The sequence below is a fragment of the Micropterus salmoides genome, unplaced genomic scaffold (genome assembly GCF_014851395.1).
Source record: "Micropterus salmoides isolate LMB-PRFRI ecotype aquatic unplaced genomic scaffold, ASM1485139v1 Ms_hic_scaffold_22, whole genome shotgun sequence".
Classification (NCBI taxonomy): Eukaryota; Metazoa; Chordata; class Actinopteri; order Centrarchiformes; family Centrarchidae; genus Micropterus; species Micropterus salmoides.
In genome coordinates, this window is record NW_024041373.1 from 20716021 (window position 1) to 20740231 (window position 24211).

Genomic DNA, 24211 nt, shown 5'->3' on the forward strand with positions numbered 1-24211 from the left:
CCTTCACACATAGACACACATTGACTTTTCTTAAGGTCAATCTTAAAGTGAATACAATAAATATAAGGAATGTTTATGTGTCAATATGATTAATAACAGACTGGATCTGTGATCACTACACATTGTGTCATCATCATTGTAGTCAAAATCATTACAGGAGTAATTTGTGTTTTTTGTGGCAGAGTGAACTGAGCTTGTGAACCTGTGCAAGGAAACATGACATTGCTTCAATCCCAGACCCAAGGGAAAATTTGTCCTGCTAGATGAAACACAGACTGTGACATAGAAAATACGTAAAAAAAAAATACAATAAAAGTATGTAAACAACACGTCCTCAAACACACCACACAAGGAGACATAAACCTATGAACAATCAATGGAAGCATAGCGTTAAACTTGAACTCAAGTGGTTAAAACAAATAATTTCTCGCCCTGTTGGACTCTGAATGTCTATCTTCTTTCTATTTGTTTCGATTGGGTATAATTATCTTTTGGTCGGTTTGGGTTGGTTCTAATGCTTTCCGATTGGGTCTCTTTCTTTTTGAAAATTAATTTATACATGTCTGGTATTGGTTTTTCCACAGGTCCATTTTGGACCTAATCGACCTGCGTAGCCCTCTATCTCCAAGACTTCAAAGCCTGCAACACAAACTGGGAGCGTTGTGTTTGAAAGTAATCGGGTTACATTATGGGAACTGGAGGATCTAGCTAGCTTTATTTCATCCCCTTGTAACTACTCCCTCTGGCTCTGCATTGATCTGTCTTGTATCTAAATGAGCTGAGCATCAACAGTGCCTGACCCAGGTACCCAGGTGACCTGTTTAATTCAGGTCTTTTTTCTCATCACAACAGTATTTTCCATTGTGCTTTAACACATGTGCAGCCTCTAACAAATTCAGTATACGTTGCAGATAAATCAAGTTAATTACATTACCCCCTTGCTAATGCTAACGCAGTCGCTTTCCTCAGTTAACTTCACTAAGTACTTCCATCTTCCTGCCCTGTCTTTGTCCTCCCACCTGTCTTTGTCCTCCCACCTGTCTTTGTCCTCCCACCTCTTCACTTCGTTCCTGTCTCAATTATCCCCTTCCATCTTATTTACTAACGACAGTCCCGTAAGACTGTGGTTGTCTTGGCAGCTCCCAGGTGTGAATGAGAACTAGGCTTTCAATATCATTTACTACAAATAAAACTGGGTTAGGGGTCTTTGCAAAGGCTCTCAATCTGCTGTCAAATATACTGCATCAGGTAAATGAACTACACTCAAGATATTGATGTTTAATGATCTTATCGGAATGAGAAGATTTAAAAACAGACACACTCAGACACACATGTAAAAACATGCAGCCAATCATATGATATTGTTGAGTGGTTGCAGATGAGTCAAGTGTGTATGGCAGCATTAAGGGATGATGAATGAGGCCGTGCAAAGATTTTAACAACTTCGGCCTGCACACACTGCTGCCGGAGCCAGATGCGCTGCTTTGTTTTGATCACCCCATTTTTCCTGTGTTGAAAGTGCCACATTTGATTTGTTTGGAGCTTGATGCTTTATTTTTCCTACTGCAGCAATCCATGGCAAGAATGTGCCTCTCTTAAATGATTATATACATGCTAAGACTGTTCTTGCCCTTTAATGACTATGGGTAGAAAAGGAGGGGTGAACAGTAGTGACATGGAGACGCTGAAACAAAGGTTTTACAATAAGAATGAGCAATAATTACCTCAACAAATCATCTTTGGTCTAACCTGAGGAGCAGTTATTCGCGTTATGAAATAAACACACTAGATGGCAGTCTTAGCCTTGATCATTTCACTTCCAGTCAGGCAAGTCTGATTGGGCAATGCCAGGCTATGTGTGAGAGTGAACGTTTGTTTGTGCTGTCTGACTGTTCAGTTCTGTCAAGCTGGGGATCTGAAACATCTCAACTGACACTTTGTTGACAGTGATGACAGATAATGCTCTCTCTCTCTCTCCCTCACACACACTATCACACTACATTACACTCTAGTTGACCCCCATACTAAAAGTCTCAGGCGGGAGTGTTTGGCTTGATTTACCATGGTTGTCAGTGAGAAGTGGTGTGAGCTCATATTCGTCTAATATTAAACGATATTATTTCGCTGTCCTGCTATCAAAGGATTAAGGCCTTTCTGACAAACCTTGACAGATTTCTGCCTTTGTTGCTCCCTTTTGCCCCACTCAGAGCTGGATTCAGGATACACTGTCATCTCTTTTTTTTCAAAATAAATCGCTTCTGGGTTAGAGATTACTGTACTGATCCTCCTCTGGACCCTAGGCTTATGTATTCTTTCTGGACTGTGAGCTTGATATATTGTGCCAGTGTACACTGGGGTTTGCTCGACCCCACCCCATCTTTAATTGTTTCACTTTCAAGCTAGAAATGTGTAGTTGTATTGTTGTCTTGGGGGAATGCCTTCAAACCAACAGTTAGACACAGTGACAGTAAAACCAAAACTAATGAAGTTCCTCTTTCTTTCTTTTCAGTTCTTTAAGAGGGCTGATCATTCTGCCCATTAAATGTCAAATGGAAACTCACCTAAAGTTTCAATCAATCAATAAATCAAATCGTATCATAACATGCCACACATCATATTATTGCTGCAACTAATCATTATTGTCTTTGTCAATCTCATCATTTGGTCTTTCAACAACAAGACAACTCCTTTGCACTGGACATATGTGTGATGAGATATAAAAGAAACACAAGTCAAATGTAAATAGTATTTAAAAAGAGACAAATAAATAGAAAAAAGCAAACATTTAAGAAAACAAATTAATTTTAGTTGATAGACAGAAAATATATCTGCATCTATTTTCATTATATATAATATGCATAATATAATGCAAATTGTTTAGCTTTTACTTACATTTTTTTAACCAAACAATTAATTGAGAAAACAATCTGCAGATTTATCAATAATAAAAATAGTATAGTATAGTTGCAGCTTACTGCATCATACCATACCTTTTACCCTAACATCCATCACCCCACCATCCCTTCTTATCTCTCTGCTTCAAGGGATAAGGAGTGAGGTCTATTTATGGATCTGTATCTGTGTATAGTCTATGGTCTGCACACACACAAACTTTCTCTGCAAAACTCTTTAAAAGATATTAGAAATTAAGTTACAGAGGTGGAAGAAGTACTCTGAAAAATGTAAAATTACCAGACAACAATGTAAAAATACTCCAATAGTATTAGCAATTAAAAGTCCTGCATTCCAGTTCTTACTCAGGTAGTGTATACTGTAGTATCAAAAGTAAAAGTACTTGTTCTGCATTATTTCAAGGTGTATATAACGTTATAAGATTTTTAATACAGTTGCATGCATGTGTAAGCAATATTTTACTGTGTAGCTGGTCGAGGTGGAGCTGGTTTATCACCTATATATGTAGTTTAATCCAGTGGTTTCAAACCCAGCTCAATTTTGAGGCTGTTCTGTAAATAATTTTTGTAGATAGTTCCGCCCACATATGGTTAAAATCCCTCCCTTTCGGAGTAAGGATACAGATAATTGTGTTGGTGGAACAGATACAGGTAATGGTGTACTTGCTCATCCCTACTGTTTACAGCGCTGGCACTGGAGCTTTGGACTGCTAGGAGGAGGTTCAGTTCAAAAAATTGAACCTCCTTCCCCTCTGCTCTTCTGCACCTCCAGTCACCAGTCTGTCAAGTCCTGAAGTGGATGACACCACCCTCATTGGGCTCATCTCTGGTGGGGATGAGTCCGCCTACAGGTGGGAGATCGACCATCTGGTGACCTGGTGCAGCCAGAACAGTCTGGAGCTTAACGCTCTGAAGACTGTGGAGATGGTCGCAGACTTCAGAAAGAGCCCAGCCCCACCCTCCCCCATCATCCTGTGTGACTCCCCAGTCACCACTGTGGACTCCTTCCGCTTCCTGGGGACCATCATCTCAAGTGGGAGCTGAACATCACCTCCCTCACCAAGAAGGCCCAGCACAGGATGACCTTCCTGTGTCAGCTGAAGAAGTTCAGCCTGCCAAAGACAATGATGGTGCACTTCTACACCACCATCATTGAGTCCATTCTCACCTCCTCCATCACCATCTGGTATGCTGCTGCCACCACCAGAGACAAGGGCAGGCTGAAGCGTATCGTTCGCTCTGCAGAGAAGGTGATTGGCTGCAATCTTCCTTCTCTTCAGGACCTGTACGCCTCCAGGACTCTGAGTCGTGCAGGAAAGATTGTGGCTGACCCCTCCCACCCTGGACACACTGGTTTTAGACTCTCCCCTCTGGCAGGAGGCTGCGGTCCATCAGGACCAAAACCTCTCGTCACAAGAACAGTTTCTTTCTGATGGCAGTGGGCTTCCTCAACAAGGCCTGGGTCCCCACTGTCAGTGACTCTCATGCCGCCCTCCCCAAACTCACACACACTCATACACTCTCCTGACCCCACACTTTACAACAACGCTCAACTGTGCTTTATGCTCATGTTGCCAACTTTTGCACATACTTGTCAGCATTGTGTTATAGTATTATAGTATTTTTTAAATATTTTTTGTATAATATAAATATCTTTTGATCTGCTTACTTTTTATATATTTATATTACTATTTATGTTTTATGTGTACTGTAAGCACCAATTCATAGCCAAAGCAAATTCCTCGTACGTGAAAATGTACCTGGCAATAAATCCGATTCTGATTCTGATTCTGAAAAAGCTGATGAAGCTTTATTTAAACTTTAAAGCTAATACGACCGCTGGCAGCAGCAACATTTAGCAGCAGTTAGTGGGCCCAGCCCCTAGAAAAACTCTGCTCTGCCGGCTTTCAAAGGTTTTCCAACCTAATTCTTGTGTCATTTGTGGTATGATAAACAGTAAATTCATCAAATTCAGATTAAAAACTATATCGCATTTGGTCATTGAAAATTAATATTATTTATTTGCATGCAACCTCGGGACCCATCGGCTGTTGTCTGGTAACTTTTTGAATAAAGATAAACAGATCAAAACAGCTAATCTCTAGGGTTGCAAGTTTGATTAAAAGATAAATAGTCATAGTCAGACGACAGACAGTTTTGCTCTCCACAGAGACTGCAATGCAACCAAAGCCCGCTGAAACAACATTGGTCAATTCTACCCTGACTACAAATGCAAACTAGAACACTTCCGATATTAAAATCGTGTCCCTTGCCAACAGATTTTGCATTCAAGCATCTGTTTAGATGAATCTGCATACAGAGCGGGGAAGTGAGATCAGATCACAAGTGGTCACTCATGAAGTATGCAGAGATGCATTCTAATACCAGGTGTGAAGTGACACAGAGCTGACCATGTGTGATCAGATCACCCAAGAAATATCCTAAATGTAGACAGCCTCAAAGTACATTTACTCAAGTACTGTATTTTGAGGCACATAACTTGGGTGTTTTCATTTTATGCTACTTATACTACATTTATTGGTGGCAAATATTGTACTTTTTACTTCATTACATTTCTTTGATAGCTTTAGTTACTTGGCAGACTAAGATGTTAATACAAATTTATAAATCAACTAATACATTATGATTGATTGTTATGGATTAAGCTACCCAGAAGCAGATGAAATCAACTGCACCTTTACCAGCTGCAAAATTATTGATGCTTACACATTAATGCATGATAATAATATATAGTAGTAATGAATAATTTTGGTACTTTGAGTATGTTTTGGATGTTAACCTAACCTAATGCAGAACTATACAATGTTACATACTGCACAAAGTGTACAACCAATCTGGATTTTAACAGTCCCACTCGCCAGAAGATCCATGAGGAGGACTTCCACATAGAAAGAATATTTAAATTTTAAAAAGGAAATAAGTTATACTCATAAAATAATAAAAATAAAGCCCCTACACACCCATACATAAACGTACTTACTTGCACACCCAGATCCCTACATATAGACACACTCACATACATGTACACATCTGAATACCTTTTCCACCACGAAGTACACGTACTTTAAAACTGTTACTTACGTGCAGTACTTGGGCAAATATACCATTATTTGGTTGTTTTGGCAAATGTAGACTTGTCTGCCATCATTTGACCCCAGAAGCGTCTCTAATCTGCCTGCAGGAATCATCTTTATACACAGTCTATAGGAGGAATGAGAGGCATTCTTCAGCTGCTCGCGGGAGGAGGAAGAAGAGGTGGGAGGGGAAGTTAACGACGTAGTAGCGACTCGGTCAGTCAAGTTTCCAGCAACTCAGGCGTCACGGGCTGAAACTTTTTTTGCGTGTTTGTGTGAAATGAGCTCACTCGGCGGCTACGGGCGGGATTTGTACGGCGATAGACGGTCGTGATCGTGGGGTGTGTTTTTGGGGAAGGGGGCCTCGGTGCTCCAGAGAAGCTGAATATGGGTCAGACTGCTGTGTCCGCCGTGTCTCAGACTGCGAGCGGTGAGTGCGTGTGTACATAGCTGTGTGTGTGTGTGTGTGTGTGTGTGTGTGTACTCCCTGCCTCCCTCTCTCTCACACACAAATTCCGCTATCTTTATTCAGGATGTCTGCTCATTTTTTGCTCTTTCTTTAACATTATGTGTCGGATAATTTATCTAAACTTTCACTCAGTTGAACAGAAACAAAGCGCTAACTAAATGGTTTCATGCTAATAGGAAGTTAGCTCCCTTGATGTAACTGTCAACGTTAGTGTGTGAAATTAATCCAAACGCTCTTGCATCATTAACGTTACACATATATCAGTGTCTCTGTTTCTAAATTTATCGCTGGCCGTGTTGCCAAACGATTGTAAAAGTAATGAAATAGTGCCCCAGGATGTGTTGTGTAACGTTAAGCAAAGACTTATTTAAAAGGCTGCAGTGTTGCTGCTGGCAAATGAAGCGCACTGTTTGATGTGAGTTTATGTATTTAGCAGCCAGTTTGACTTGAGTCCAGGTGAAGTGAAGGAGAGCAGCTTAGTTTTTAACCAGTTTGTTTTCCTAGAAGAGAGATTGAACAGAGGATTATGTGAAGCCCTTCTAGCTCAGTGGATTTCCATTTGATTCACTATCAAGAAACTCTTTACCAAGACATCATCATGTCTAAGTCAACAACTGGGCCTGCTTATCTTTGTCATGGCTTCACTTCACAGGAAAGGCCATCACTTAGAGTTGAGGTTTGACATAGGATAGTTCAATATTTAGATTTTGTAGAAGAGGTGCTGGAGTTCTCCTTATTGATTGTTTTCATTATCGATAAATCTGCTGATTATTTTCTGGTTTGGTCTGTTAAATTAGTGGTTCAAGGACCCCTAATCTGACTACGGACTATGGACCTCCATTTGATAAAATTGTGTCCCAGGGTCGCCCATCTGATCTGAATTTAGATTTTTTTTACAGTTTACAAACCCATAAACAAAATAGTGATACATTCTGTCATTGTGTTACTTATAGTGAAAATAAATGTACCCCCTCAAGGACCCCTGGGGGACCCTGGACCCCACAGTATTAAATGTCAAAATGCCCCTTACAATTTCCCAGAGCCTAAAATGCTGTAAATATTTGCCTAAAATATTCAGTTTACAATTTTATTAAATAAAAGCAAGATAAAAGCATCAAATGCTCACAATTGAAGGGCTGGGACCAGATAATTTGTGCTTGATTACTTTCATTGGCGATTATTCTGCACATTATTTTTTGAGTAATAATTTGTTGTATGAAATGTCATTTTTACACACCTTAACCATAGAGTTTGGGGAATTTTTGGAAAATGATTAGCCGGTTGGCCTATCAATTGGGCCGAAATCTGGCATTTTGAGATAATGACAATTGACTGATGACTGGAAAAGTGGTAAAAGTTTAGTTTCGAGTCCTTTCGATTTTCTTCAGTCACCCCACCCCTTCAACCTCTGCAGCAATGCTCGCAGCACTCATATGTCTATTTCCCAAAGACAGCCACTGGATATGACGCTGAGCACTCAACTTCTTTGGTCGACCGACCATGGCGAGGCCTGTTCTGAGTGTAACGTGTCCTGTTGAACCACTGTATGGTCTTGGCCACCATGCTGCAGCTCAGTTTTAGGGTGTTGGCAATCTTCTGATAACCTAGTCCATCTTTATGTAGAGCAACAATTCTTTTTTTCAGATCCTCAGAGAGTTATTTGCCATGAGGTGCCATGTTGAACTTCCAGCGACCAGTATGAGGGAGTGTGAGAGCGATAACACCAACTGTAACACACCTGCTCCCCATTCACACCTGAGACCCTGTAACGAGTCACATGACACCGGGGAGGGAAAATGGCTACATTAATGGCTGTGTGATGTGTTATTTTGAGGGGACAGCAAATTTAGACTGTTATACAAGATGTACTCTCACTATTTTACATTGTAGCAAAGTCTCATTTCTTCAGTGTTGTCATGAAAAGATATAATCAAATATTTACAAAAATGTGAGGGGTATACTCACTTTTGTGAGATACTGTATGTTACATTGCATCAGCCATTGAAAAACCTATAGCCTATCGGTCGACCACTACTTTTTAATATATTCTTAATCTCAGTTCCTGTGACTGAAGGTCATGCAGGTTTGATTCTCACAGTCCAATCAAGGGCTGTTTCACACCTGCAGTACAGTATGAATGTATGTGACTGCAATTTACCACCTGATTCAATAGAAAACCACCAATTGAATATGCACCACTATCACTATGAACCAATGCTTTCAAGACACAACTACTGTAGTATAGAGATTGGTGGCAGAATTAAGGAAAAACCAACCAAAAGTGTCAACTTTGGCACTCCTTAGCATAGATTCTCCAGGTCTCGGAAGGTTGAACATGATTCTTCCAAAAGATTTCCCCTCATTTGGTGTTTTGTGCTGTCTTAAACGTCCTAAATCTCCCAAACATGTTCCGGTGGATTGAGACCTAGCTTGTTTGTATTTAGCGCTTGTCTTGTAATGGACTAGGTATTGAATGTCAGTACTTTAAAGGTATTAGCGTTGATTGTTTCAATTTTATCGATTCTGATTCTACTTACTGAATCCGTTTTTGTTTTTTTTAATCTCTCTTCTGAGTCGATCCCCTTCACCACAAATCTTCATATACTTCATCCATTTTGTCCTTGCTCATCTTCCCCTTTTTATAGCTAAAGTGGAAGGAGTTTCTGTACTAGAGGAGTGTCTTTGGGTTCTCATATCTAGGCATAATCATCATTCGTTTACCTTCAGTATAAAAGTTGAATGTCGGCTTATCTGTGTTTTGTATCTGAGAGTGAGACTGTTAGTGTTATCTGTATCTGGGGCGTCATTGAACATGGAGTGTTCTTTTAGGTTCATGCCGTGCTGAAGTAAATGCTTTGTCATATTGGAGGCGCTTAATCCCTTGCACAAAATACCCTAAATGCAAGTGTTGCATTTTGCTGTGCCGTTGTCTTTTTTAGTGAAGCTAAGCCAAAATTTGAGCACTTGCCATGGTCCACAAATGTAAACAGAAGTACTCTCTACTCGCATGCTTTGTTGACGTAGATACTGCACAACAAATGACGTGATGTTAGGTCCGCGTAACAGGTCCTGGCAGATGAGTGCAACTTTAATGGACTGTAAAGTACTCACTGCAGTTCGATCGGGAGCACGACTGACTTATGCAAAAGGTTAGAAATGATGAGCAGAATCAAAATGCTCGTGTCTTATCCAGTCTGTGGTTCTAGGAAATTTGGTACAGATTCCAACTTGGAACCGGTTCTTGATACCCAACCCTAATAGGTATTGGCCGAAATGTGTCTGTTGCACCCAACTGTTCGGTTACTTCTTCTTTGAAGAGATATTGCCTGATTTACATCATAACTGTGCTTGCTGACAAAAACCACATGGTCCGCTCCGTAGCTGTTATACAGCTTTTGACCTGCTGAGTAAGATTGTGTCATGGGATCAGCTCCTGAGTGGATCTTGTGGTGAGATTTTTCTTGTCAGCTGATGTTTCCAAGATTAAAAATGAATATAATCAAATAATTTAACTAATTTCTGACTGTATTTTATCCTGCCCTATCCCAGTATGGAAGCATCTGCACTGATTATGTTTCTCCATTCATTTACTTACTCCTTTAATTTGTCACCAGCCTGACTATTGAAAACATTACTCATCACACATAGAGTTAATTCAGGTGTACATAGTCAAAGATAGCAAATAGCAAATTGTATACACACACCCAACTGTTTTAATAACAGCTACAAAACGTACTGAAGGCACTAGCTACTGAAATAACAAATGTGTAGGTACATCATGTACTTTTTGACTTACTGATGAAGCACAGAGTGATAAAGCTTTAAAAGATAAAATATGAGTCATAAACTTAATCTGTAGTAACCAAATATGTCCGGTAACATCACAGGAGTTTGTAAAAAAAGTGCTGTGCGTCCATTCTTACAAATACTTTTTGCCATCTTTAGTCTTCCGTCTGTCCGTAAGCCATAAAAGTAAACATTATCGCATTTGTTCATTTTTTATGGCAACACGTTAAGGCAGTGGGGTACAGGAAGCAACGAAGGACTCCGGATGAAAACAGAAGTGGACCTTTTTTATGATGCTGTCAGCATTTAAAGTAAAACCCCAGATTGTTTTGTAGCACACTTAAGCCAACATACATAGGAACCTGAGGCTATAATAATGATCGGTATGAAATTCACGACTGCATTATGGGATACATAATGAGACCGTGATGTGCCTTAAATGCTGAATCTACAGTACTAAGAGCAGGAGAGGGAAGTGGTCATGTCATGGTGTTATTGAAAGATCGTTCTCATTAAAGTGAAATCCTACAAGCCTTAATGAGTCATGACTGTGCGGTAAAACACTGTAAAGCTGGTTGCTTTCTTTTTGGTCTGTTATTCTTGACTTAATCCACGTTGCTGGGTCCTGTGATCATCATGAGTTAAGCAGTACTGTGCTTCTCTGGCCTACATTGGAGAAAGATGTGGAAGAAATGACCCAAGTGCTAAAACTACAGCTAATGCCCAGTGTCGCCCCTCCCTCCTCTCTCAGCACCCCTTGTTTTCTTCTTATTTCCTTCCCTGTTTCTGTCCTCCTCTTTCCCACATTTTCTTCTGCCCCATCTCAGTTTCCCCCTCTCCCCTTCTGTCACCGTCTTCCCCTCTTTTATGTCTCTCTTTGCCTCTTTCTCCCCCTCCATACGTCTTCCTCTGTTGGTGACGTGTGGTTCTTCCCTCCCTGGTGACTTGCAGCGAAGGAAGGAAGCCTCTCCCTTTCCCCTCCTCCTCAACACATGTTCCTGCTATAACTTCTGAAAAAAGCATGCTGGCTTTGTCACAATACAGCGCCACTTTAACCCATCAGTGTTGGTCCACTGATGGGAACTGAAACTCTAGGAGAACAGCAGTGAGAAGGGCAGAGAAATAAGAAGGATGGGATTTATATATCATCATTTATCATAATCAGATCATTTATATAATTTATATTAACAATTTATATCGTTTATAGTAAATTATCAGTGTGTTTTCTTACCAGATGCACGACTCACTCTTTCTGAATAGCCCAATTGGTTAAAATTAGCGCTAGAGCGGCACCGATTAGTTGGTTAATCGATTAGTTGTCAACTATTAAATTAATTGCCAACTGTTTTGATAATCGATTCATCGCTACGAGCCAGTTTTCAAAGAAAAAATGTCTCTATGATAGTAAACTATATATATATGGGTTGTGGACAAGAGAAGACATTTGAGGACTTCACCTTGGGCTTTGGGAAACACTGTTAGGTCCTGAAAATTGTGAAAAATGTCTTACAGCTAATCGATCAATCAAGAAAATAATCAACATTATTAAACAATAATGAAGATAATCGTTAGTTGCAGCCCTAATGAAAGCAAGGCAAGGCAAGGGCAAGTTTATTTGTATAGCACAATTTAACAACAAGGTAATTCAAAGTGCTTTACATAAAACATAAAAGCAACAGGGAAATATGTAAAAGTTTAAAAGCAACATAAAATATAATAAAAGTTACAGTGTTACAATCAGGGTTAAAAGAGTTAAATGGAAAATAATAAAAAGCTAAAAACAAAGACAAAGAAAACAGGACAGTAAAAGTTACAGTGTAAGTTATCAGTAAAAAGAAAAATCTTAAATATTTAATTAAAAGCAATGGTAAAAAGAAAAGTCTTAAGTCTTAATTTAAAAGAACTGTCTGTTTCAGCAGACCTGCAGTTATCTGGGAGTTTGTTCCAAATATACGGAGCATAATAACTGAACGCTGCTTCTCCTTGTTTAGAGTTGACTCTGGGGACAGAAAGCAGACCTGCCCCAGACGACCTGAGAGGTCTGGATGGTTCGTAACGAAGCAGAAGATCAGAAATGTATTTTGGCCCTAAACCATTTAGTGCTTTATAAACTAACAGCAGGATTTTGAAATCAATTCTTTGACATACAGGAAGCCAATGTAAAGACCTCAGAACTGGAGTGATGTGGATCCTCCTTTTTGGTCTTAGTGAGGACTCGAGCAGCAGCGTTCTGAATCAGCTGCAGCTGTCTGATGGATTTCTTAGGGAGCCCTGTAAGGACACTGTAATGAGTGCCCAAAGGGAACAGTGTGTGCCCAGACAATGATATTTTTACACCCAGTCTGCCCAGTCAGAAACACGGAAGTTCAAGTAGTGGCAGGAGACAAAAAAAAAGGTAGCAGTAGCGGAGGAATGAGAGGTCGAGGAGCGCTAAGGAGAGTGAGCAGCTCGTGCAGCAGCATTGATTGACATTCTCTCATGTTTGACTGAGGGCCAACTGGACACTACAGTGACCCACTATTGCAATATCGAGGTACAAGTGGTATTACAACACAGGGCGGGCTGGAGCTAGCTCGTTAGCAGGCTAACTTAGAGTAGAAGAAATCTCTGCAACACAATACAACGTCTTTAACATGATGTCAAAGCTGTTTCTACTTCACATTCTGTTGATCATGCCAGTTAACTTTTTGAATGTTTTTAACTAGAGTCTTGGCCTGATCTTACACATTGTACCTTTTAACATGCTATACGTTTAGTGTATTTGGAACAAAAATTACAGCTCACTGAATAAATCCTGTGTGCAATTGTTTCACTGAGATTTCTGTTGTGTCTCAAGTTGTGTTTCTGATTAACTCACTTCCACAGCTGCTATATATCCAAATCTTGACTCACCTTTCTAGCATGTCATCTGTTTCAAAATAAACCCCCTCGGTGTAAAATCCACTGTTGAACCATGGAGTCGAGTCAGCAGTAGTAATGTAATTAAAAAGCTTTAGTCAGTAATATTTTTCCTGAAATTCTGTAAAAACAAAACTGTAAACATTTGCAGTCCTTGTGTGTAATTGATGGATTTGAATTGTCTCAATTGACCCAGTTTTGCGTAGACATAATAATTGCTTTGTATTATGAGCAGATGAGTAAACTGAAGCCCTGAATTTTCTTTCAACTTTTTGTAGCTCCATCAATGAGGACTTACAATTTACGGTGTATCTTCATTTGTAATATTGTAGAGTACAAGTTGGTCTTTCTTAGGCTTTGGAATTGAGCTATATTGTATTCTTTAGCTGTGCGTTAACTGACAGTGCTCCATGCTGTCACTTCCTGACAGTTGACTTCTGCATTTATATGTCGGGGGCTAGTTGTGAACATGACAGAGCCTTGTGGTCTGGGGGTGTGGTATCTCAGGGAAAATCAACAAACCACTGTGGAGAAATTAATCTTTTTTTTATGATGTGACACCTTTATGGTAGGGAAAGGTAGGGTCATGGTTTGGGTTAAAATTAGAACTTTAAGTTTAAGGGGACCTTTGTCATCATCATAAATAATGTGTGATTAAGGTTAGGGTCGTGGTCATGCTTTCGGTTGGAAATAGGAAACATACTGCGGTCTCTTGTGTTATATTACGATGTTTTATTGACCTGTCTATCTGCCTTAACCTCCTCTCTATGCAGACTTTGTCGCTCTGAAACAATGTCACCTCAGCACAAACATTGTGCTATTTTTGGGGGGCACTGATGCAGTTGTTCTTCATGGGAGGACAGTCTAATTTTTGTGCGGGGGGTCTAGAGCAGTGGTTCCCAAAAATTTTTAATTATAATTACTAGATTTTCTCTGGAGAAAAGAAAAATAACTTCTGATGAAATAAACACTGTACAATGGGACCGGGGTCAGTTGAATGACCTGTAAGTGGCCTCTAAGTGACCTCTGACTATTTAGTGCGAAGCTGCTCTTTTTTTATTTTACAAATGAACACATGAATATGCATTAAATGTGTGTGTTTTAGTAATGTAGGCATAAAAAAATATCCATATACCATCCATATAATATTCAAGTACCTATTTATACCTGTATGATAAATTTGTACCAAAAAAATTAACAGGAGCAGAGGAGCTCTAAAATATTATCTATCTGGTTTTATTCAAACGGTTTGCCATACCAGTATCAGGATTTGATAAAAAAAGATATTTATCATCTTTTTGGACCGGTCTGTCAGTTCACTATCTCTGTCGATTCCTATTTTCTGTTCTCTGAATGAACAATAATCATTCTTTCCTTTCTCTTTCCTTTCTCTTCTCTCTCTTTACTTCTCCCTCCTTTGCTCTGAAAGTGATAAGTCCGTCCATTGTCCCTATTTGGTTCCCACAAGAGATTTAATAGTTGGGCATTTGGTGATGATAATTGCTGTTACTGATTTTCCCATCATTAGCGGCACAAAGCAGCTGCTGAAATGCACCTATTGTTGCGATTTGATATCAACACAGGAAGAGGAAATGAGAGTGTGTGTGCGTGTGAGAGAGAGAAAACGAAATTGGTGTCTGGGGAAAGCACATACTGGGCTCTGCAGTGCACTTCTCCATGTCTTCTCTCTTGTTTTTTGTGCTCCTAATTGCAGTGTTGTGCGTTTTGCTACATCCCTTAACAGACAGGGTCATAAGGTGAGCAAAATCCAGTTGAGAGTTTACCTTCATAGTTTTATGTCATGCTATGAATAAATGGGAAGCGCTGCAGCAACTGCATCCTTTGATTTTCATCATTGGAACCTCATTTTATCATTTAGGCTGATGAGACATGCTGTTTCTTGACGTAACATAACTTTCCTGCAGACCACCAAGTGCTTTAAACCTTATCTTTACATTTGATAAAATACTTTTTTTGCTATAACTGAAACAACAGAGTGGTCTGCCATCACCAGTAAGCAGCAGTCAGAGGCAGCTTATGCTCATCAGTTTCAGCTCATGTTCATCAGGCCCATGTTCATCAGGCCCAACATGTAGTGGCAGTGTGTCAGCGCTGGTCAGAGCCAAGCAATATTGATCGTTTTCGGTTTAGCTGAAGGTTAGGATATGGATTTACTACACCAGATGTGCCCAGTGAAAAAATATCTCTGAATTTGTTTTTAATTTCCTGGCGTGCAACCACTAAACAACATGGCTTTGGTGGTGTTGGGCAAGTGGCCACCTAACTAACAAATCCTTTATTGTTAAATGTGCTGAATATCTGGATCATCCGGCCAACTTTGCTGAGTGGGTTTTCAGCTGTGGCCTGTGTGAAATCTGGGAGATTTCCTTTTGCTGACTATGTTTCTGCATTTATGCCTCTTAAATAAAATTGAGAAAACACGGCACTGCTGCCTTTTCAACCAACCTTCATTATGTTTCTGTCAGTGGTAGTTGAGAAGGACATGAGCTGAGATCAGATGCTGTGTTTTGTTGCAATTTGACTGTCACATCAGCAGCAGCAGCAACAGCCACAGCAAACATCATATTCAGTCACATTGATATTTGTGTGTATGTGCTCACATTTCAAACAGCCAGAGGTTAAGACGGGTCCATGAAGGAAGCATGATGAGAATGTGTGTGTGTAGAAGAGGTGAGGGCAGTTCAGCATGTCTAAGACAGTGATGTAGTTATTATTATTCTTTTAATTTTTGGGCTATTTGGCTTTTTTGTTTGATAGAACAGCTGAAGAGTGAGACAGGAGATGTGAGAGAGAGATGGGATTGAACCCGGGCAGCTGTGGTTATAAGGACTTGGTGGTTATAAGCCTTGTTTATGGTGTGCATGCTCTACCAGGTGAGCTAACCGGTGCCTCGTTGTAGTTATTATACTAACAGGCATAATGATTTAATTAGATTTTCCTTCAGTATTTAAAAAATGTAATCAAATGGTTTGAACATTAAATAGTTAAAATTAAAAGGGAATGAATTCAGTCATTTGGGGGCAACTTTACTCTAAAACACACCCGCTAACTCTGGGTGCTCCTTCCTAACTGACCAGATCAACCAGACAAAATTAAGTTCCTAACTGCAAAAACAACCTGATATTGCTTTGAGGTAACGAATTCTGTGATTCAAGGGCAAAAATTATGAGATTCGGGGGAAAGTTTTCTGAAAGTTTGTATGCCGAAATTAGATCTCCCTACAGTCAGGAGGCTCGAGTGATTCAGCAGTAACTATTATGTAGCTAAAAAAACAAAAACCTTTCCCTGCCTGAATCTGAGGAATCACACACACCACCTCTCTTTCCAGCATGGCACACACATGCACATAACACACACAACACCCACACACTGTCTGCTGTATTCCAGAGAGTTCACAGCACATCTAATCTTTCAACAGGAAGAGGAGGAGTTGTGGAAGGACAGGGATCTAGCCAAGACACACACACACACACACAAGCACACACACTGCAAATACTGTACGGAGACAGAATTAGAAATAATATTCCTGCTTAGCCGTTGAAAGCTGAGTTGTATAGTGTTTTAGGAGTAATTTTTAGGGGCATATAAATATATAGCTTTTTAGTATTTCACCAGAAAAAAGCAACATTAGAATAAAGTCAGAACAATAAATTTTTTTTATCTTGTTAAACATCTTGAATCTTGTAAGGTAAATCTTTATACATTATCGACATCCTGACATTAGTGTATCATGAGTTACTCTGTGATTTTGCCCACATCTTGTTGTCCATGTGATAACAGGGATAATAATGAAACTGTCTTGCAGTGTGAACGAGTGAACAGATGGCTCCCGCATTAGCTGTTGCCAGAATACATCATATTCTTTATTTCTCTGATATGATATATCAATAGATGTGTATTATCTCCATGTATCACAGGACATAAAACCTCTGGTTGGCCTGCATATAAAGAACTGTTGTGCATACTTGTGTTTGGATCATGATGCTGATCTGATTTATGTTGTGTGTTTTTTTTATTTATTTCTGCGTGTCTTCCAGTTGATGGGTTGGATAAATCATCATCACTGGCCAGCTGTGACGTGGTGGTGGACAGCGCCACCAATACCCAGAATGTCCCTGCATCACGGCAGCAGCGAGGCAAGCTGTCGTCACTAGGAAAACTGTTCAAACCCTGGAAGTGGAGGAAGAAGAAGACCAGCGACAAGTTCCAGGATCTTTCTAAAGGTATACATCTTGTTTGTGTGTGTTTGCATTTGTGTGTGAGGAGTGGCTTCTGATTTGCTCTCCTCAATCAAGTATCTATACCACATCATTGTTTGCAAGCGTGAACAGGAGCAGTTTTGCCCCCAGAAGAGCTTTAAAAGGAAAAGAGTGACCAGTTTGTTTGTAGCTCTCTTTGATTCATTCTTGAAGTGCTGGCTGGGAAATAAAAAGAGACAGAAGTAAACACAAAAAGCAGAGACTCTTTCATGGCTGCCAGGTTAACCTGATCCTTTCTCTATTCTGTATCTGTATGAAGATTTCATGTGTCCATGCCCCTTTAGGCCCTGATCAGATAGAAAGCGCTTTGCAGGTTTGAAAACGTGAGCCGCACAGCAGTGGCTTTTTTGGCTGAATTTGGATAGAGCAATGTGCTGCATTTTTTTCATGTTGCTAGGCAACCACCAAATCAGCTGTCTTGTCAGTCTAATCAAATATTATAGCGCCAGCGATCTGTAATCGTTTGCCGCTAAGTAATAACTGTCATGTTATCAGAAACTTGATCACAACTCTCAGGTTTTGAGTCTTTTGTTGCTATAAACACCTGCTTTAAAAAAAGTAGACAAACGGAAGGCGCCTGCTCTGTCATTGTTTGAGGGTGAGAGGTGTACAAACATGCAGGAGACACGGAAACAGAGATCCGTGGGTACATGAGACCCTCAGTAAGAGGAGACCCTGCTGGTAGTACCACCAGGTGGTCCAGTAGCTTTGTCTTAATGATGGTCGGTTCAAGGTTTATTTATGATGAGTCGGGGACAGTTTGTTGCAGTCTCTGGACAATCCAAGAAGCTGTAAACTTCTGTCACCACAACTGAGGTCCATCTCTCCATTCATTCGATTGGACAATGGAAAAAAATGCGAATGACGCCGGACGCTTTTCTGCCCATGAGCTCAGAGCTCTCCTTCAAATGCGCAAGGCGCAGCAGGCGCCCAAAACGCGAGGGCGCCCAGGGCACTGCAAGCTGTGTTGGGCGGGCCCTCGCACGTGTAGTGCGTCGAGGTGTGAGGCGGCCGCGTTGCAGATTGTGGAGCTCTGACAGTGTAGCTGTGAATTTGCCATGGGCTTCGGACGCTGCACAAACATGTTAATCATCACTTCCTGTGTCCCCTTTGTGGCGCTACATAGCACTTCGCACTACGACTATAACTGAACATGTAGATGTGTTCGGGGCGGGACTGTTATGAAGCACGTAAAGTTTGGTGCAGATGTGAGCATGTACACTGAAGTTAAAACAACTTCCTCTTTCATGGCGAATCATCGATTTTGGACGCCACAGGCACGCCGTTTCACCAAAACTCACCGTTCTTACAACGTCAATGGCTTTAGAGTAGACAGGAAAAATCTGAAGTCGGTCGGACTAATTCTCTAGGAGGAGTTTGTTAAAGTATGGAGCGTGTAAAAAATCCAAAAATAACCATAAAATTCAAAATGGCCGACTTCCTGTTGTGTTTAGGGAATCGCTCCAAGAGGCTTTTTTTAAACATCTGGACATGATACACGTGCCACAGAAATTTCATACATGTAGGTAAAATGTGCCGCAGGGGCTGCATCGTTGAAGATCACTTCCTATTGCCAGTAGGAGGCGCTATGACTGTGGGTGAATGTTGTCTTGTACATGTGTTAAGGGCAGGACTCTTATCAAACTTCTAAACTCTGGTACAGATGCATGTACAGCCAAGTTACAACAACTTCCTGCATCATGGCGAAGAGTTTAACTTTGCCGCCACGCCAGTAGCCATTATGTTAACATGCACGAGTCCATTTAATTTTTTCATGGAGGTCATATCAGCGTTTTCTTCTGCTGATTATCTTCCTCTGGTGTAGTGTGCTCAGTTGTGATCTCCAGCCATCTTCTTTATTATGATTCCCAACAATACCTTGCTATTTAAAGCTATAAAGCAGTGTTGAACTGTTGAATATTATCCTGCCTCATGGTGACTGGATGGTGGTAGAACGTAATAGAAATGTAATTTTTTAAAGATTTTTCAAACCATGTGTTTGGAAGTGAACACCAACATGGACAGTTGGCTATATTTTGCAGTTGTTCAGTCTTTTTTGTGTTTATGGAGTGTACAAAATCAATCTAAACATCGTGTGTAGTAGTGCTGCATCTAATGATTCTTTCATGACAATCTTGCAAATATCATATATACATATAAAATAGTGGAAAAATGCCCAGAATTATTACCCAGGTGGCGTCTAAGGTGGTGTTTTCAAATTATATTTTTATCCCACTATTAGTCAAAAACACGAAGATATTCAGTTTACTATCATATGTAACAAAGAAAAGCAAAACAATACTCACATTTAAGCTGAAATCAGAAAATGTTAATTACCTAAATAGTTGCAGGTAGCTTGCTGCTTGTTGCTTTTCGGCCCTAATTGTATGATCAAACATGCTCATTTGGTGACTCAGCTGTGTACAGATGTAACTGAACAAGGCAGATTGATTCCTTATAATCCTGTTCTCAGGAGGTTTCAGAGGCAAAGCAGCAGTTAGGTTCCAGCAGGATGACAGAATTAGCTTGCAGGGTAAGGCAACGATGATTTCGCAATAAGAAGGGGAAAGTATATATTGTGCAACGCTTTTGGTTGAATGCTGTGTAAATTACTTCCTGTAGCTCGAAGTCTAGATAAAGGAAGAGCAAATAAAATTCCCCCGGTGAATCATACGCCGACCATGATCTCGTTCATCTTTCAGTTCTAGAGAGAAAAATCTCCACCAGACAAACGAGGGAGGAACTCATCAGGAAAGGAGTTCTCATCGTTGACCAAGGTTTGTCTGCGCATTCATTCGCATGTTTCGTTATTCAATTATTTAGTTCCACTTCAAACATCAAAACGATGCTCCTGTCCGGCATTCAAAATGACCCATGATTAGCCCGTGATGGAGTTCAGCTCAGAGCATTTTAGCTACTTATAAACCCAAATGGAAACTTAACTGCTTCCTTAATGAATTATTCTTCATCAACTAATACACATTTTTCTGTAATTTTCTTGGTGTCCTTTACACATTAAGTTGAACTTCTTGAAATGAGACATCTGCCTGTTGTAATGCCAATAAAAGCTGAACTCAAAATACAAATTTGCTTTCAACTGCTTCAAGAACATTTCTGAAAAACTGGATTTCTGTTACATGAACTGTTTTTTTTTTTCTCTCTCTTCTAGATGAAACAATTGGCAGCGAAAGTCTGAACGGCCATGCCACATCCAGTGTGACATCAGAGGAGGTCAAAGTTCACATTGAGTCTCCATTAACACCGCTGGAGGAACAGGCCACCGGGCCTGTCAGCACTGAAGACAAAACAGGTAAAACTTCTGGATCTGGGGCTTTTGTTGTTTGCACTGTTACCTGTAGTCTGGTTCAAGCTTAAAGTGTGTTGTTACCAAAAAGACTCTTTCTCTACAGGTTTTCATAAATGATCCTGAAAATATTTTGCACCTCAAGTACATAAATGTTATGCTCCATGTTCTGTAACAGGGAGATATTCTGAATCCACAGTAGTATTAATGTGTCCTGTAGGCAACAAAGATAATCCATAGAAATCAACTTGGGTGAACAAATGCAATTATAATATGGCTTCACTATTCCAAATATAAAGTGTTGAAACATGTCAAGTTACTCAGGAACATGGGACTTTTTCAGCCCTTTAGCAACTCTATTTTTAGATGGTAGAACTAAATGTTGTGGGGTTTTTTTAGATGTTGAGTTTTTCTCAGCCTCAGCCTCAGTTTTCTGGCTGACATTGAATCCTCTGTTTAAATGGATATTCCCATAATATCACGGTCTGAACAGAGAAGTAGCCATCTCCTAATGCCTCCCTTTCCCTTAGGAGACATGCCGCTGATCTCCTGTCTGATGCTGCTTAAGTGTTGTGCTGTTCTCATCACAACCCTATTAGCATTGAACGCATAGCCATTTGTTTGTTCAGTAGTTCGGTAGCAGAACACACATGCCTTCACACTGGAGGGTGGGGAAGGTTAATGGGTACATGCCATCTGTCATATCCGAAGCCTTATACATCATTCAGGTTGATACAATCCTAAATAAAAGCTGCTCTCTCCATCATCTCTGTCCATCAACTCACCTCTAATCTTTCAGTATCACTTTCTTTGCTTGTCTGCATGCCCATTTGTGCATCTTCTTGCACAGATGTGCGTCTTTTATCTTGTTTTCAGTCTCTAGTTTAACCTCTATACCATACTTTTTCCCCCTCCTGCTTCATCTGATCTGCTCAGATCAGACTAAACCCACTAAACCCCTCGCCCGGGCAAACCAAGTGCGACCTCGAGATGCTCAAGCTAAGAAACAGCAAAGCGCCACTCTGCCCGCTTCCTCCAAACCTGCCAGCAGCACTGCAGTCACAGCCAGGCAAAAAGACAGCACCTCAGGGGCTAAAAAGACAGCTAAAACCACAGGCAAGACAGGCTCATCCACTCAAGCTAAAGCTAACCCGCGGAGCACTAACAACACTAGTCATGGGACTGGTAAGTTCAGCTTGTTGGGACTGAAGCCGGTTTGCCTGTAGATGTTCTTGCCTGCCTGCCTCCCTGCATGTAAAATGTGTTTGTACCACTGTTTGAAGAGAAAGAAGACTCACTATGTAAACCGTGGCTTCATGTGTGCCCCATCAAGTGTTTGTGTCAGGTGTCAAGTTTTTGTCAAGTGGCTACAAAATAGTATTCCTCCCTTCTGATATTGTCCTCTCTCCTAATCGTGAGAGATTTCCAGTCAAGTGAGTAACTGTAGTGAAGTGTTTTGTTCATGATCTCAAAGCAGAAGTGAGTATTTTTTTGCCCAAATGTGGACGTGTGTGTGTGTGTATGTGTGAGAGAGAGAGAGAGAGAGAGAGAGAGAGAGGGACCGCACATGAGAGAGAGAGAGAAAGCAGCCCAGAGCCCAGAATATTGCATGTGATGTTCATGCAGTCATTTCTTAAGGACTCTGTTTATCTTATGTTGAGTTATTGGGGAAGTGGGACAAAAGTTGTTTGTTAGTGTTTTAATAATATTTTAAGTACATCCCTTTCCTCTGGCTGCTTCTATCAGCACACAAAGACACTTCACAGAAACTTAAAGGACTAATTCAGTCTGTAGACTATTAACATTTTAGATTTGTTGCAGTTTTAACAATCTGATTAGAAGTGGTTATTTTAGTACTGAAATGTTATGGCTGCAAATAGAGAAGTTTCTTTCTGCTAATGGATAAATTGTGGAATGCATATATCCAGTAGATTAAGGCAGTCATTAGTTGCAGCCCTACTGCACATACTACTTTCCGTCAAACTTCGATTACGTTGTATTTTTTTCTGGTACAGCAAACATATCTGCTGTGTAAATCGCTTTTGAATAAAAATCAGAAACCTAAAGGGAGAATTTTATATTTAATATTTTTTGGTTTTATGATGGCGCCCCCCTATTTTTGCATTAATTTGACAAAATACAGTTTGGTTCTACGCCCATGTAGATGGAGAAGTTGTTTACATACAGCCAATCAAATTGCTTAATTTTAAACGACATTTGGTGAAAGCAGTTACATCAGTGTTCAATCATAGATGTTAGCTTTCCTGCTAAAGCTTAACTTACAAACATAAACACACGCTGCACCATAGCTTGTTGAACGAGCCACCAAACAAACATTCACTGCTAACATCAGTATGCTGGCTTGATAGCTGATTAGCCGCTCAGCTGCAGCACATTAAACATCATGCAAATGTTCCTGCAAATGTCACTTCGGTCTGTTTAGATGTTGGTGTGCTCTTTACTCCTCATTACTCCTGAAAACATCACGGTGTGAGCCCATGCAAGTTTGTCAGCTTTTTCACTTGTTTCCCCACCAGGGGTCATCCTGCAGGCTGCTTATCCAACCATACGAGACATAAAAGAGCATTTCTGATATTTGCCCAATTTCTTTTCTTCGTTGTCAATAATAAAAGATATTTACAATCTATTTTTAAAAAAACATGTTGACAGTATTTCTAACTGCAACAACAGATTAATGTGATTTCAGTTTAACTAAATACTAGTATAAGACATAGCATTTGTATTGATAGAACTTCTTTCACACTTACAGACAATTCATAGTTTTTGTAACCTGCATTTCTGGAGCACCATTTCCCTATCTCTTTTTCTTCTCCTCAGCCAAATCCTCACATGCAAAGAAGACAGTATGTACAACAAAAACCACCGCTGCCTCCACCTCCATCTCCACCCCTCGTTCTCGTCTGTCTAAGGAGGCTACAGCACAGACTGGTGGGACAGATGCAAGAACCAACCGGAAATCAGACACTCCCACCTCTTCCTCTGTACCTCAAAAGGCCTCTGCAGAGACTCCAAGCCAGCCTGGGGAGATAAAATCCTTACCCATTTCTTTAGACACCAAGTCTGTTTCCTCTAATGCCTCAGGCAATGAGACAGGGGGAACCCCACCTAGTCTGGAGCCTAAATCTGCCCCCAAGGCCTCTACAGCGGGTGAGGATACCCACAAAGGTATGGCTCCTGAACTCACAGTCCAGTCTCCCCATATCAACAGAAGTACAGAGGACACTTCCTTCACAGAGGGGGAGACAGACAGCGGCTCACAGGGGGAGAAACGGGGGAGAACAGGAGGGGAGGGAGGAGAAGAAGAAGAAAAGAGCAGAGGAGAAACAGAGTCTCCTGTGGAAAACAGCCCTAGGTAAAAGCTAGTTATACAACCCTGTGTTGTAAAATGATAAATAAATCTACTAAAATATTAACATTTAGAGGAAACCGCTTTACAAATCTCAGGA

The 24211-nt window shown here is 40.4% G+C and overlaps 1 protein-coding gene across 2 annotated transcripts in view; it reads left to right on the forward strand.

Moving 5' to 3' along the window:
• The window catches only part of phactr2 (phosphatase and actin regulator 2), a 48942-nt gene that overhangs the window by 12109 nt on the left and 12622 nt on the right, over positions 1-24211 (forward strand). Inside the window, exons 1-5 of one of the 2 annotated variants that reach the window (XM_038737271.1) lie at positions 6199-6437; positions 17219-17404; positions 20143-20217; positions 20610-20750; positions 23583-24117. In XM_038737271.1, coding sequence (XP_038593199.1) covers positions 6395-6437; positions 17219-17404; positions 20143-20217; positions 20610-20750; positions 23583-24117 — 980 coding nt within the window. In that variant the 5' untranslated portion in view covers positions 6199-6394. Of the gene's footprint in view, positions 1-6198; positions 6438-17218; positions 17405-20142; positions 20218-20609; positions 20751-23582; positions 24118-24211 lie in introns of those variants that run through there. The other variant, XM_038737270.1, reaches the window with a different exon arrangement.